This window comes from Sinohyriopsis cumingii, chromosome 16, assembly GCF_028554795.1.
Source record: "Sinohyriopsis cumingii isolate HCF-2022 chromosome 16, ASM2855479v2, whole genome shotgun sequence".
Lineage (NCBI taxonomy): Eukaryota > Metazoa > Mollusca > Bivalvia > Unionida > Unionidae > Sinohyriopsis > Sinohyriopsis cumingii.
Window position 1 is genome coordinate 58,848,672 of NC_142976.1, and position 17,239 is coordinate 58,865,910.

The 17,239-nt window shown below is 35.5% G+C and overlaps 1 protein-coding gene across 2 annotated transcripts in view; it reads right to left on the reverse strand.

Moving 5' to 3' along the window:
- Positions 1-17,239, reverse strand: part of LOC149780498 (putative leucine--tRNA ligase, mitochondrial) — a 123,018-nt gene that overhangs the window by 8,765 nt on the left and 97,014 nt on the right. For both annotated transcript variants that reach the window (XM_089937463.1, XM_089937462.1), the window contains exons 18-22: positions 15,784-15,957; positions 14,949-15,040; positions 12,210-12,300; positions 9,849-10,009; positions 5,492-5,569 (exon numbers count right to left, since the gene is read on the reverse strand). In XM_089937463.1, the coding sequence (XP_089793589.1) occupies positions 5,492-5,569; positions 9,849-10,009; positions 12,210-12,300; positions 14,949-15,040; positions 15,784-15,957 (596 nt within the window). The remainder of the gene's footprint in view (positions 1-5,491; positions 5,570-9,848; positions 10,010-12,209; positions 12,301-14,948; positions 15,041-15,783; positions 15,958-17,239) is intronic.

Below are 17,239 nucleotides of genomic sequence, written 5' to 3' on the forward strand. Positions count from 1 at the left end.
TCTCTTTCTGCTAAGAAAACTGTCAACTCGCGACGGTAAGTACCCAGGACATGTTCCTGGAGTATTACCTCGCGTAGCCCTTCGTACGTGCGTTCGACTTCGGCCATTTTCATCCACTTCTCAAATAAACCTCGAACACGGTTGTGGAATTGAGAGTGGGTCTCTGTTACCTTTTTCACCGAGTCCCGGAAAAGTTTCCGGTAAGTCTCGGCGGTCAGCCGATAATGGCAGAGAAGCGCCTTCTTGAGGGCAGTGTAGTCATCAGCCTCTTCTGCAGTTAAGCCGTGGTAGACTTCCCGAGCTGCACCTTGCAAAAAGGCTGAGACATTAATGGCCCAGTGCTGTTCAGGGACCTGATGAGCGCGTGCGAGTTTCTCAAACTGGACGAGAAAATCGTCAATAGCCTCCTCCCTATCATTGAAGCGTGACATGTTGATCTGGACTATCCGGTGGTCGATGAAAGGTCGGCCGGTTGTTCCAGAGCTTGTACTGGCGTCGTCCCGTCCGTTGGTCCTAACTTCAACTCTGACCTTTTCCATCTCCAGAGTGTGAGCGAGTCTGGCTAGCTCCAGCTCTTTCTGGGCGTCTCGGTCCGCTGCTTCTCGGTCCGCGGCTATCTTGGCTTGATCCGCTGCGATCTTGGCTAACTCTTGGTCCGCTGCTATCTTGGCTAGTTCTCTCTGGGCTTCTCTTTCCGCTGCTTTTTCGGCCTTCCATTCCTTGATCCTTTCTTCTATAAAGGTTGCCAGGCGATCTCCCTCGTATCCAAGATCTTCCGACCCCATGGCGCGGTATTCCTTTATCATTTGTCGTTCGGTAGCCATTATACTAATGTAAAGTGATACCTTGTCTCAAAATTCAAACAGTATACAGATATTTGTAATACCAGTTTAAATACTTACCTGTCGACAACAACTAGTTTCGTTCAGGTAAGATATTTGTTCGATATCTGCTTCACACGTACTGCTATGAATGGAAGATCTACAAAGCCTGCACATATGACAATAAAAATACAAGATGAGAAAATCACAAAATTTCAGATACAAAGAATGGAAAATATCTCACACTGTTCACTAATACTTCTACCAATAACTTTAAGTCCCAAAATAATATATATGTCTAATTCATATCCCGGACGAAGCGCCCACTGTGGGGGTGTAGTGGTTGTCTAGGGGTGGGGTTCTTCTTATAGACTTTAACGAATTATGAGAAGTTCCCCTGGTCCTTATTCAGAAGGTTAATTCTGGACACTATATTATTTATTGACTAAATATATTTATGGCTACGAGCCCCCAGTCAGCAATGCCGACAGTTAAATTAAAAGAAATACAAAGATGAAATTTAAACAATAACAATTTAATAAATGAAATTTAAAAGAATTTAAAGTAATCAATGTCTCTCTTTCACCCAATGATCCCTTTGATCATCATTTGAGTTCACAGTGTGAGGAGATTTTTCCCTTCTTGAGTGCTACTCATCTAAATCTCTTCGTTCCCTTGTCTTTCTCTCCTTTCGTGATCTCCACTTCCGCTTCCTCTTCTATAATCCTTGTTCCTTGCCGTTATCTTGACTTCCGGTTCCTCTTCTAGTATCCGGAACCCTTGACGGTATCCCTTGAGGTCACCCGAAATTCACTCGGTATCTCTCACCGTCACCCGAAATTCTCTGAACTTCTCTCGTCCCCCGAAATTCTCTGAGATTCTTTCGTCCCCCGAAAGCTTCCTGATCGAAGCTATTTCATGAATTTCCTAAATTCCGCCAATTTTTACGAATGGCTAACGGAGTGTGTGTCACTGCGACTCTTAAACACCAACTGACGAATTTCAGGCTTGTACAAGTCTTATTCCAGCTTCTCGAATCAAGTCCCACCTACAACGCATCCCGATTGGATGGCGACGGACTCTGGTCATTTGATCGAACTGTCAATCATAAAAATGTCAGTCTGTGTGTCCCCATGTACTGTCCAGCCTACCATTGTCGGCTTCCGGCTCTTTGAAGTTGTCTACGTCACGTGTTCCCATGTACAAAGATTCCCGCCAGATTTCCACTCAAGAGCTCAAACAAAGACTGGGTTACGTAAGAGGATTAGCCAACTTAGGCACTTGGAAAAACAAAGCTTACCTGGCTCCACTTACAGACTTATAAATACATGTATAATACAAGGGGTTGGGGTAAAACATCACAGCTTGCAAACACTTATGGTATTGTTGTTGTTGTAGGATTTAATGCCATTTTTTCCAGCACAAGACAGGCTACTGGCAAGCTTTCTCACATACTCACATTAGCGAAACCTGAGACTTGAACCCACGCAGACAGAAGTGAGATGGCAGTGATCCAGAACAGTAAGCGCTTTAGACCACTCAGCCACCCCGGGCCACCAATTATGGTATCAACTAAACATTCTATTGAAGTATGCAATAATGTGACCTATTGTTAATATGAAACTCTATGAAAAATTTCTCCATGATAAAACAACCATTTTAAACAAAAAGCCTCACCTGCCATTAAAGAAAAACCTCTAATTAATGGACAGCCACTGGACTGACTGTTGTACTACAGCAGAACCTGTTCTGAAAGGTCATCACGTCTGCCAAAAGAATCACAGACTTTCAATACAAGTGGTCTCTCATGACAAGTTATAACTACTGTAGTATCTGAAATTTTTGTAGGAGACCAATTTTCATGGTTTTTGTTGTTGCCCTGAGCCACGAACCTAAAGACCCAATGAAAAATCAGTCACATGTGATAATGACCCATCATCACCACCCATTTTCATACTGTGTTTAATTCCTGGATATTAACAATACTGTAATCTGATAATAAAATATTACCTTGTACATGTGTTTTATTTTAACCTTTTGAAAAAGAATTATAAAGTATTTTATATTGTTCCAATGCACATGTAGCAATAATGTATCTGGTAGCTTTAATTTCCACTCCTGCCTTAAACCGCTATATGAGATAAGGATAAATAGAAACAAAAAAACCATAAGGTATTCAAACAATAGTAATACTGAAAATGACAGAAAGAATAATACAAAATACTAGTATATGAAAATTAAATTTTTCATACTTCAACAAATCAATCAAAATATCTGAATTCTCCTGAAAGCATATTAAATTTTATCCATGCATTTTTAATCCAAAAGAACAAGCCTGCAAAATACTACTGCTTGAAGCTCCATTATTAATGAAATACTATATATATATATACATTAAGTACAGCAGAGTATTAAAGCTCACAATTGGGGCCCCGAGTAGTCTAAAGTGCTCTCCATTATGGATCACTGCCATCTAACCTCTCTCTGCATGGGTTTGAGTCTCAGATTCGGCCAATGTGGGTATGTGAGAAAGCTTGCCAATACCTTCTCGTGAGTCGTTGGTTCTTTCCTGGGTTTTCCCGGGCTCTTCCTCCACAATTAATACTGACCACCATGTATAGCCTATCGTGTGCTGAAAAATGGTGTTAAACCATATAAGACAAAGCTCACAATTCACCAATTTACAAACAAAAAGCCTTTGAATCAACTTTGTGTCAATAAAAAATCTCATGGTACACACAAATGTTTGTCAGGTAAATAATCGCCAAATTGCAGAATTAGACAAGTCCAGCTTTCTCAAAACCACTAATAATTAAGTCCAATATTTCATTCACTGTTGCATGAGCTACAATTATCCATTCAATGTGAATTAGCTTGATTAATGAGGTTGCAGGGTTCACTGATACAGTCCACTGATTGTCACCAGAAACATAGTCCTGTGATGAAATGCATTAACGTGTTAACCTACCAGTCATGGAAGTTGCACTTGTTACTTTCAAGTATAGTGGTTAAAGTTGGTCTGTGCATGAAGCTGGCGCAAAGAAAGGAGCGATTCCACTGTCTTTCAATTTAGTTAGCATCTTTGCACTTTGGTGGTATTGGTTTTGATTGATGTTCTGCACTTAAATGAAACCATGGTGTAAGTGATTGATCTAGACAGGCTTTTTTATTGGTGCTCAAGGAGGTGGTAATATTGTTGGGTGCATCAGCTTCCATTTATTCACTTGGATGAAAACATGGTGTAAGTATTGAACCTGTGAGGTCTCCGATTTGTGCTCATACATGTGGTTTTATTGTTTTGAAATTCAAGTGACCGCCATTTGCATCGGCATAGTTTTATTATTCTGTATTCTTTATTTTGGATAAATGTAGAGGTTCAACCAATAATTACATGTTTACTGATATGCTGACTTTTTAACAGGCAAAATCAATATAAGTACGCCTAAAAATGTATTTTTTAATAAAACTATGAAAATTGAACCCCACAAAAATAAATGATACTACAGTATTTAATCAATCAATCTGTGCTCAGAGAATCTGGTCTCTCGCAGTAATGGTCTTTCAAAACTGATTTATAATTAGGAAAAATGAAGTTTGACAAGCTTAATTTCCAAAATCTGTTATATACAAATAATCAAATCAACATGATCAATAATGGAATGAAAATCTGATGTCTAAAAGCCAAATATAAAACAAAATAAAATTAGGCATCAAAGGGACACTTCTAAAAAGGAACAAAATTAGACATCAGGGTCACTTATAAAATGAAACTAAATTGCATGATAAAAAGAGTAACTTTGAAAATGTAATGAAATCTGATGTCCAAAAAGTCTTTTTTATAAGGGAAGGAAATCAGGCTTTAAAATGTTGCCTACAACAAAGATTATTTTTTTTAGGTATAGCCTCCAATGTGGCTAAGTTTTATTTCATTCACAGGATGATATTGCCACATCGTAAGATAACCAAAATCTCAAGTATGGGCATAAGCACACCAGTTCTAATAAGTGTGATCCATAGCAAAGTTTTTTTCTATTTCAAGTCTACTACTCCTGTTAGCTCATTTGTTGATTTGATGCATCATCTGGTGTGTGTGTGTGTGTGTGTGTGTGTGTGTACATGTGTGTGTTTGTATGTGTGTGTGTGTGTGTTTGAGTATGTGTGTATGACTTGGATTTTTAATGTAGCTTTAACAATTTTCCAGTAAAATTACTACGATGTCTGCAGTGTGGCAGTTTATAGTGATGACAGGCACTGGGGCATCATGGTGCAAACATGTAGCATGATATTCCACCCAGTCACATTATCCTGACACCAGGCTGACCAACCCTAAAACTAACCTCTTAATGCTTAGTGCCAAGCAAGGCAGCTGCTATTACCATTTTTATAATCCTCTGGTATGACTCAGCTTGGGTTTGAACCTGTGGCCCTCTGGAGTGGAAAAAAACATCAATCTTGGATGGCCAACCATAGAATCCTTGCACATGTCAAAACTGGGCATGAAACTCGTGCAAAACAAGTACTTTACTATATATATATATATATATATATATATATATATATATATATATATATATATATATATATATATATATATATATATATATATATATCTGAAGACTGTTTACATAAATTAAAACTTTTTAAAACTTCTGAACTGAAATACAACTTACTGTCAAAGAATTCTTAAAGCCCTGCAACCTTGAGATTCCTGTGCTGACCAGAAAGGTTACATCAAAGTGGAATGTCACCTGAAAGAACCAATATAATAAATTAAAATACTGACATTATTTCTTAAGCAAAGATGTAAAACTGAACAACGTATTTCAAAATTCATGGACTAATCGATGTGTGTATGCCTTCTTTTAAACATGATGCAGCAGCTTCTCAATGAGTTGTAATAGGGGAGGTAATAAAATACTGGAATAAATAAATCCACTCATAAAAAGGTCAATTAAAGGTTTAGTACTAGTAAGTTTTACACTATCCTTACATTCTTTAACAAAGATGCTGTGAGTGCATTAGGTACTGTAAATTGATTTACTTTCATGTGTTATCATTTCTCCAGTGTAAATTAAAGATTATGTTTTATTGTTACTGTGATTTGTGTTTGTCATTATTTGTAAGTTTTACTCAATATTATAGGTTGTCAACTCAGAGGCTGTGGGTGATTCTAATCAGTTTATGACAAAGATGGCATTCATGACAGATTTTACATTAAGCTGTTTGGTTAGTTGGTTTTAATACACTTTTCTTGTTCCCAGCTGGACTCTATATTTAGGAGAAAAGATTTATCTCTTCAGCCAGAATCGGACAAAATAGGTGAAAATAGAGAAAAGTGTGTGCGTATGTGGGTGTGTGGGTGTTGATTTGGATTTTTAACGTAGCTTTAAAAACTTTCAGTCATATTGCTACAATGTCTGCAGTGTGGCAGTTTATAGTGATGTCTAGCACTGGGGCATCATGTCACAGACATGTAGCATGATGTCCCACCCAGTCACATTATCCTGACACCAGGCTGACCAGACTAACACTAACCTCCTAATGCTGAGCGCCAAATGAGGCAGCTGTTAGTACCATTTTTGTAAGTCTTTGGTTTGACTGGACCGGTGATCGAACCTGTGAGCTCCTGCATCCAAGGTTAACACTCTAACCAATAGGCCATGCCAAAAAATTGGGTGCACAGAGCTGAAAATCTCTAAAGCTAAAAATAGTCACTTGAAACTTCTGTCTGTGTGTGTGTGTGTATATATATATATATATATATATATATAAAGTTTTGCAAAGACAACAGTTTTTCTGTTTTATTGGTTTGTGTTGTCTATGTTTTGTATTTGCCTTTGAAAAAGACTCATTAAGAATCGAAAGCTAGTTCTGCACTGTTTGTAGTCAGTTTATTACATATTATATATATATATATATACATATACATACATACATAATTAAAATACTGATAAAATACTAAAACGTCAATAATATTAAAACTTCCTTATTTTGTTGTTGTTGTTGTTGTTGTTGTAGGGTTTAATGCCATTTTCAGCACATGATAGGCTATACATGGCGGCCAGTATTTAATGGTGGAGGAAGAACCCGGGAAAACCCCTGAAAGAACCACCAACCCACAAGAAGCTACTGGCATGCTTTCTCACATACCCACATTAGCCGAATCCGAGACTCAAACCCACGTAGACAGAGGTGAGATGACAGTGATCCGTAACGGACAGCGCTTTAGACCACTCGGCCACTCGGGGGCCCTCCTTATTTTGCTTAACTACAATTGCTGTATAACATAAAATGGTAACTTCACATACAGATTACAGTTGAGAATTCAGCAGCATTTTCTTCTTTCTTCTTTTTATATGTTTATAGGGTGAAATATTGGATAAAATGATTAATGTTACTAACAATAGACCTTGATACAGCCACCAAGTCATAATTCACTCCTGAATGAACAAAAAAAAAAACACAACAAAATTTGGTCAGTATTCCATGGATAGCAATGTAATTTCTGGCATTTGAATTAGCATGAAACTGATTACAGAGCATACAACTTTTTTTCTTAAAACTTTTCATATTCCTGTGTGAAGGGAAAATTTATACAAAAAGATAAATGTTAACTTATTTAATGCATTTCAATGAAATAAACAGAGTGGTCAGAATGGTGAGAAATCAATACAAGAAGTGTACTTCAGTTGGTGAAATGACCAAATTACTCCTTTGCCCCTAGCATTAACCCTGATGTTCTTGCCATGATTAGACCATGAGATCTAGGTCCCACAGACACAATGAGGCAGCTGAATCAGGCGGGGAACTGAAAACGTCACTCTTGGATTATGAGTCATTGCTCTGCCAAGCTAACATGGCTTCCTCTAAAATTAGGTGGCTTCAAGGAACCAATGTATATTTAATTTACATTGTTTGTTATTTTTTTTTTTTAAATTTCATTATATGCTATTATAATGAAACATTGTATGTCAGACTTAACCCTGTCCAAAGTCAAGTTTATTTTCTACTTGAATTATTAAAAAAATTTCAATTTTCTTCTGTAAACAACTAATACATAGCTAAAATATTCTCTATGTGTATGGGTTTATTATCAGGATCATTATTAATAAAAGAAATATGTTTATTTGGGTCTGGGTCTAGGCTACTGGGATTCTCCTACAAAATACCTGGTGAACCTGACATTGTCCAATTTATATTATATTTTTAACAACAGACTTTCAAATAATAACTAACATTTTATTTTGTTAACATTAAGAATTTTTAAAAGGTTATTTTCCTAAAATGTATTGTGACCTGATGTCAAGTTAAGGACCATATAATCTTATCACTGGAAAGATTATTCATTTGTACTTAAGATCTAGAAGAATCAGTTTGAATTACTGTTGTGACCAGCAGTTCAACTGGCTGGAATTTAATTTGACAAATTATTCTATTAAAGTGATAATTTTCTCTGGAAATACAGAGTGCTCATTAAAAAAATTATTATTCTTGGACAGAGACATTCACTTGGATTTATAGTGAATTCAAATCTGGAATTATATTACTGTGATTTAAAAAAAAACTGTTGGTACAACAACCCAATACCCGCAGACACAGGCACACCAACATTTTCAGCATTGGACTTAATTTGGATTTCTACTAAAGTTTATTCAGAATTTCAAATTATTAGGACCTGTGTCTGTAAATCTAGGATATTTCAGGACTTAATTTGCAATACCTTAAGTTCTTTCTTCATTTTCATTTTGTATTCTAGGGAATTTTACAAGGCTTGTTGCTTTTCACTCTTTCTGTTACTTATTTCAAGAGCATAGACTTTAGACTTGTAAGATATCTCACAAAAAAACAAAAGATTCACAAGACACAGCAATACTGAAATTTCTCAACTTTCAGCCTTTGCAAAGAAGTAAGTGAATACAGCACAACTAGTTGCAAACCGAGTAATGTAAGTGAAAGTCAAGGATATGGAAACAACATGCTGTATTGAAAACAAGATAACCATGAACTTTGAAGCTATTCTTAGATGCTCAGGTAGCAGAGTGGTGAACATGGCTGCCTCCAAAATAAAGGCCACTTGAGTTCAAATTCAGCTAGTGAATTTTTTTTTCTTAATGTGCTATTAACTTTGAATTGGAAAGGAGAATTGTGTAACTGTTTATATTTTCCATGAGTATCATCAAAAGACACAGCAGAACATTAATGGTAAACCTCAGATCAAGAAAAAAACCTGCTATTTCAATCTGTTTATTCAGTGCATCTTGCCAGCCAATATATTTGAGCAAAAACTAAAAAAAACAATATCCTTGCTAGAGTGAAAAATGGATATAATTGATCTTGTGGGTGAAAAACATAAGTATTTTCACCCACTCAATGAAATTTATCTGTTACTCACCCATTTCAAGCAAATATCCTCTATATCTATAGTACACATCCTGAGGCAATTTTTAATTATAGGATCATTTCTGTTTGCAGGACTGATGGTGATTATCAAACAAATATCTTTACACTGAAAGTAATCTTTGAAATTCACTGCACTATTGTTCACTACAGAATAAAACTGCCCTTCTCTACTTCCCATTTCACTAGCAGACTGAGACCAGGTCACAAATCAAACAGTTAGGTTGTAGCAAACTTCGTCAGTGACACCTGTATTGACTGTCTGGCAAAGAAACAATGGGTCAACATAATCATCTTTGAATTTTTATTAAAACTTTTAATGGATTAACAGATTGAATCCATCCATCCATCCATCCACATCCATCCATCCATCCATCCACGCACGCTCACACACACCACAAAGACTGGAGACCATGGTAGCACACCTGGTAGAGCACCTGACTAGTAATCCAAGAGTTGCATGTTCAATACCAGTCCAGGCTAGCCTGGATTGACTGCATCAATGATCAATGTGTCCTTGCGAAAGGCACACAGCTCCAATTTCCTTGGCATGTTATAGTGAATATTGTGTTAAAAGTGCTGTTACTAGCAAGGAAGTGAGAATGGCAATCAACCTAGGCCAATACAAACCTCTTTCAAAAAGTAGTTTCTTGCATCAGAAATCTCCTTTTCAACCTTATTTAAGAGATCTGTGTCAACTAGAGGCTCTTCCATTCTGATTTGACTCTTTTCAATAAAAGTGGTTACAAGGTGCCACACACGGCCTTGCCACTTCAGAATCCCAACAAAGGCTGATAGAACAAAAGAAAAACAAATGTTCAGGGAAATATATTGTTATGCCTGTTAACAGTACTCAAGTGTATATGATTTTCAAAACTTAAATAAATTATGTACTGTAAGTTTCCATATGGCATGGACATCAATATGATGCAAGTGAAGGACAAAGAGCCAAGTCAAACAAGGGCCATAACTCCATCAAATTTTGTCAGGTCTTTGTAATTCAAACCTTATAAATGTTTTACTCTCAATCAATCAAGGACTTCTGAAAATATACATTGAGCAGACAAGAAATCTACCAACAAACGTGTGATGTGATGGAATAGGACAAGACAGGATAGACTGACTTGGACAACACTATACCCCACCACCACCACATCAACAAAACATAAAGATCTCAACAGTTGTGTTGGTGAAAAGCACATAAGAAAAGCAATACTTAAGTATGTCTGCTTTTGTAAAATTAATGTTTATTGCAATGCTCAAAATTATGTAATCAGCATATTATAACATCATCAATATGACATCACTTGTTACTTAAGTGTATCATATAATACTATGAACTCGGGTGGGAAAATGCACATAAAATAACATGGTTGCTGCTTTAGTTATACAATTTTAATAATCACAATAACAGACCCATTAAAGAAAATGATTAAAAGCATATGAGACCTTTGGAAATAATTAAAGATTTCGGACCAGCTGTAAATCATCTGTGTCCATTGCCAAAAACAAATGAGGTCTCAATAACTGTGTCATAAGGAAAAAATTGACCCAACTTTATTTTGTGTATTTGACACGAAGGTTCTGTCATCTTCGACATGCACATTTTATGAATATTTAAATACTTAATCATTCATATGTAATTTTACAAACAATTCTTGACAGGATTCTTATTCCCATATGTTTTTCTATTTGATGACTAGATTTTCAACTAGATATAATTCCAAGAAAATATACATTAAACTATACATTTTTAAGTGTTTTGGATCATTTAAACCCTTAGCTATGTGACAAATATCAAGTTTTAAAAACTTAAATACAACATTACACAAGCAATGATCATTAAATTCACTATCTGATCATGTGGGCAAGCTCAATAACCTCCTTTACAGTGGTTGACCCTTTACCCACCCCCAAAAATAGCTGTTATAAAACTTAAGAAGCACCTGTGTGATATAGAAATCATTTCACAAAGGATGTTTTCAGTAAATCAATCAAATTTTTAAATAACTGCACTCAAAATGAGTGACAACTGTAAATTATGGACACAAGACAGTTACAATTGTGTTTAATTTACATTCTTGCTCTATTCTCAATGACACTCCAAACTGTCACAAAAGTATGAATGGTAATAAAAGTTTCTCATGTAAAATCTTTCCTATTACAGCTAATTATTTTATAAACCACAGAATCAACCTATGTGTGGTGGAATATAAAAGATTGTAATTTTGAAAAACAAACATGGTCAACGAAAATTTAAATAGTTGTCTGTGACCATATGGGAGATAATCCAGTGGCCTTAAGTAGTTGTACATGTTCTCACCAAATTCAGACTCAGGTAAATTCATTTCAAGACCTTTTGAGATGGAAAGTCCATATCTATTCACATACGGTCCCAATAAAAACTTTGGCAAACAAATCAATAGACAAATTCAATTCCCACAACATTGGCAGATCTGGGTCTATGTAGTTTGTTCAGGGTAATCAGTAGAACAAACAATATAGACTTCAATGTGCTGCCACATTATGCGATGGCAGATTAGAGTCAATTTATTGTTTGTGGTGGATTCACCTTCTGAGTCTATAGTACACTGGTGTATATACACTGTATAATTTGGTATATAGGATATACTGGTGTATTTACATTGTATATGCTGATATATATGGTACACTGGCATATATAGTGTATGCTGGTATATATGTTACACTGGTGTTTATGCATTGTGTATGCTGGTATATATGGTACATTGGTGTACATGCTTTGTGTATGCTGGGTGAAAACAAAATAGTTCATCCATACCACTGACACAATGTGCATGCACAGCAATGCCCATCTTTTTCCAGCTGATCTAGTTGTAATGAATATTCCACTTAATGTCTGAACTGGCATGTTCCTCTAGGCACCTATCCTTTTTAAGAGTGGAGTTTTGGATAAGAAATTATTAAATATATTCTCACAAAGTAAATGCTACTATGTTCAACGATACTTACAATCACTGGACCATTTTCTGTCAGCCTGTGGGGATACAAGGCCTAGGATACAAAGTCGTGTTGAGTCCACACCATACTCTTCCAACACAGCCTGAAAATGTCAATAATAAATAAATGGCAAATAACTTTAATTACAATTTATCTAGAAAGTGTTGTGCAGACTATCCTGTCTCACCTGCCCAGACTGTATCAACACAGAAAGTCTGTCGATATAAATCTGGAGAAAATACAGTAAAATCAGCATCCCCTTGTGTATCATTTACTTCAAGTTTATTCATTTTTATATCATCCCTCACATATAAAGAAAACGACATTGAAAAATTCTTCCTCACAGGAATAAAGTTTACATTTATTTACCATAATGTGTTTAATTTGGCATGCTTTGTTTTGCACTATTAATTTAATCTTTCTCTATGTTCACAGAACCATCCAGAAAGTTAAAATTCGATATGCACTATTTTCATTTCACTTTGTTTCTTTTCCACCATATCTAGGCCCATCCATCATTAAATCTTAACTTGAAATCTTAGTTGAAAATATTCTGACCAATCAAACATCCGCATGTGGGCATCTGAGTAAGATTTTGCAATCTAGATGAACAGACATTACTTTAAATGTTAATTTTTAAGACACTAGGAGCAAGTCTGGAATTCCTTTGCATAGCAATGAAAGTCAAAAGCAGACTAGGTTTCATACCCAGGAATATCATCATGCATGTGAGACACATAGAATACTGAAATATCCAAATACAGATTTTAGGCTAAAGTAGTACTGTACCAAAGTTTCAATTGAATACAATAAACGATGCAGAAGATATTTTGAAGACTTCTGAAGACTTTTGAAGACTTTAAATATGTTGATGACAATGACACCACTACTGCTAGAAAAGTAATGCCTCTGCCTTGCCTTCCACAGTCGAGACAAAAATACCACAGTATCAGGAAATGCTGCCATGTTAATATTAATATTTTAGTTCACAATGCAATTGAATCTGCAGGATAAATACTTAAAAGATCTTATGTAACATTATATAATCTTCAGTACAAATGGATGATAATACAGTTTGGGGTGGGGTGTGTAAAAATTTGGTGATTCTCCAATGTTGAAACAAATATTTTAAGATTTCTGCCCAAAAAGAAATTTTCCGACTTGTGATATATCTAAGCTGTATTTGACATGTTTAAACAAGTCAATTAATTAGGTATAACTGTAGTAAAAAGAAAATTCTAAAGTTGTATTACTCCATATTGATATTTTATACTAATATCACAGACAATCAACTAATTCTTTACTAACAATAATAGTTATAGCCAGTTAAAATTTCAATCTCGTTTTTTCCCACTCTATTGCTAGCTAATAATTAATATTACATTATTCAACAGAACCTGATTAAGAAAGTAACTTTTTTTAGTAAATTATGTTTCTCCAAAAGAACTTAACTGATCACATTAACATTATGAAATAATCTCCACAAATTCTGATCCTCGCCCTCCCCAAAAGTCAAAGTACCTGTTACAGATTACCTCCCCTTGCCCCACTAGGTGGCTATACATATACCCTACGTGTGCCAGCTTAAGCCAAAACAAAACCTAAATCAGGATGGTTATATTTGAAGGGTAGGAAGGATTGGTAGTAATGTGATTCTTGAAGAAACATAATTTGCCAAAACAGTGCCTTTCTCCAATGAATTAATTACCAGTCCACATCAACATACAGTGTGACCAAACTATAACACAGGTCAACCAGGTCAGTTAGCTGAAGAAAATGATGCATGTACCCCAAAATATTTGTGGGGGTGGTAGGTAATAAATGTGGGTGCAAAAATACATGCTTCATTGGTACAGTTACCATCTTAAATCAATGCATAGTAAATGGGAAATACACCCGTAGTGAAAACAGAGAATGCATATATAATATTTTACTTTATTCAGAGAACCATGCATTGGTACATATACGTGAATACTGTTTATATATATATGTCTAATGTATAGCATGAATAGAGTATCAACAACAGGTACAACAACCATATGACTTACTAAACTAATGATACAATTTGCTGGATGGTCTAAAAGTATGAAAACTTCCATTGGATTTTGGAGTCAAATGTCAAGTCTTTCAGAGAAGGCTTAAACCAGTGAAACAAACCTAACGTGGACAAGGGGAGGTGATATGTAAGACTTACTTCCATTCATTAATTGATATATAGATGGAAAGAAATAGGATGTGGAAGTTGTTTCCTCTAGTTAATGTGATCAGATAATGTATTCAGAGGAGAGATGTCATCCTTAATGAATCATTCACAGTTACTTAATTCGCTCCTTAAATTGCTTTTAAAGAAAGAAATAAAACCACATACAAGATAAATAAATATGGGAGTTATCTCACATCCCTAAGTTGGGAAATTAAATGATTTGCCTGGGACAAATTATGGCATATCCATACTTCTACCACTACTCCACCGCACCAACGATATTTGATTTTTCTACCCATGATGCCTTTTGTGCTAATCTGGCTAAAGAAACTAGTTCTGCAAGTTGATTTCTGACTGTAGAAAACAGGAAAACATTATAACTGTTACATCATCTGTTTAAGATGCATAACACAAATATAGTTACAGGACATGTAAGTGTGACTGTCTGCACCATGCTGGTGTACATGGGGGTATATATGAGTGCGACTGAAAGATGCATGTGTTCCTGGGGGTATATATGAGTGTGACTCTGCAAGATGCAGGAGTACCTGGGGGTCTACTCCATTATACTTGGACTTGCTCATCTTCTCCCACTCAACAATCAGAGGGCTCCCTGTTTCCTTCTCCACTGGCTCCTTCCCTGAGTAAGAAAATACCTGTGTATATTCTAAAATGTGACAAGTGTGAAGGTGCAGGAGACAGAAAACCAGCTGACAAGGTACATACTAAGACTTACCAAATGAACCCAGAAAATTACAGGTAGACTTGTGTATCTATTATATGACTGGTTATGAACCTGAGAAAGATGTGGTACAATCTGAACAAGTTAATGATGTGGTACAATCTGAACAAGTTAATGATGATGTTAATTTAAGATCATTTGTCTAGGGCTGGAGGCAATCAGTGGACACTGTTTTGTCCAGTCACCTTGGTATTTACAAACTGTAACTCCATAAACAAATGATTTAAGGCAGTACCTGTCACACTACAGTGGAAGCAGGGTAAGAATTTCTCTCATCATGATATTTCTCAAGTGAAACAGGATGTTTATCTGGTATGATTAATTCTCTAATGGGTCAACATTCAATTACTTCTGTGATATGAGCACCTTCAGGAATGCTTTCCTAAAAAGAACTGCAATTAGACATTACAAGCTTTTCAGTAATCATGATTTGCTACTTTTCAGATTTTGTCCACCTGTATAAAATTTAATTGGAATTGAAAGAAGTGATGATAGTAGCATAGTCCATTGTTAAAAACAGAAATGATTCCACCAAAATCAGGCATCTCTGCATTTTTACAATATGTACACAAAATTTAGTCTTGATGAAAATATCATTATTTACAGAACAAAAACACTGATATAAAAAATTCATGACTCACCAGAAAAATCAACCTGATCCCTAGCTAGGTATCGTCCAGTATCCTTGACCCTGAAGCTCTGCCCAAGAACCATGCCCTGTGTTAGAAGGTTAACAAACGGCTCACAGGACGGGACAATGCCAAGGTCATGCAAGAAGTAGTTGAAGAACCGGGCATAATACATATGTAAAACAGCTGCAATTTAAACAATAATTTTAAATTTTAATAATAACTAGTACTCAGTTTACAAGTAGATGCCATTTTTGTCTAGCCAGTTTTTATTCAACTGTAAAGTAAAATAAAAAAACAACAAAAAATACCACTTTACAACCAAGCTTCAACCAAACAAGCAGCTCATGTGGGCTGATATTGCTCACCTGACATCTAAACAATAAGCTCATGTGAGCCTGAGATTGCTTGCCCAATGTCTGTTTAATAGCCAAATGTACAAGCAGTTGGCCAAGAAATCACTAGGAAGATATCTATGACTTTAATCAAGTGTTGATAAATTCTGCTGTTTCAAGATTTCTTTACTTTTTGTATTTTCATCTATATTTGATGGCACATTAACATCATTTGTCAAATATTGAAAGGCTTTATACCTGGATGCTTTCTGTCAAAGTAAGTCAATTTCTGTCCAGTGTTTTTTTTCTTCTACTTAAAGCTGTGTAAATATTTTTAACTGTTGTAATGACAAACATATCTGATGGTGGAGCAACATTGTTTGTGTTCATTTTAAAGGCCTTCATGCTGGAACACTTACTGTCAAATTCAGTTAAATTCTGATTATCATTCTTTGGAAAGCATTCTGTTCAGCACATGTTTAAAATGTTATGATAGATTTTTATATTTTTGGTAGTATGAGCTATAACTGATGGTGTATTGGCACCACTCGCACAAAATTATGATCTCTTCTAGTCAAGATGTTTACTGCCAAATTTGGTCCAATATTGTTTAGAGGATTTTGAGAAATTATTAAAATAATTTCTATTTTTAGTAATGGTGGTCATATTTGATGGTGAACATGTACCAGTTGCAAAAACATGAAAGACCTTAATGTCAGAGTGCATTCTGTCCAATTCTATCAATTTTGTTTGTGAGTTTCTAAAAAAACTAATTTAAAGTACTGGTGGCAATATTTAATGGTGGACTGGCATCATTTGTAAACTGATATGAAATGCCATGGCGCCAGGACACTTTGTATAATTCTGTCAGATGCTTTGATAAGATTTTGCGAAGAAGTCATTTAAAGATATATCTATTTTTTTTAAATACTGGCCTTATCTGATAGTGTATCTACATAATTTGCAAAAATAGCAAATGAAAGACCTCTAGTCAAGTTACCATGTCAAATATACCAAAATTCTACAAAGCAGTTTTTATGTCATTTAATGGATTTTCAATATTATTAATGTTGACCTCATTTGATGGCTGATAAGCATCCTTTCGTTAAATTTTAAGCATCTTTATGACACGA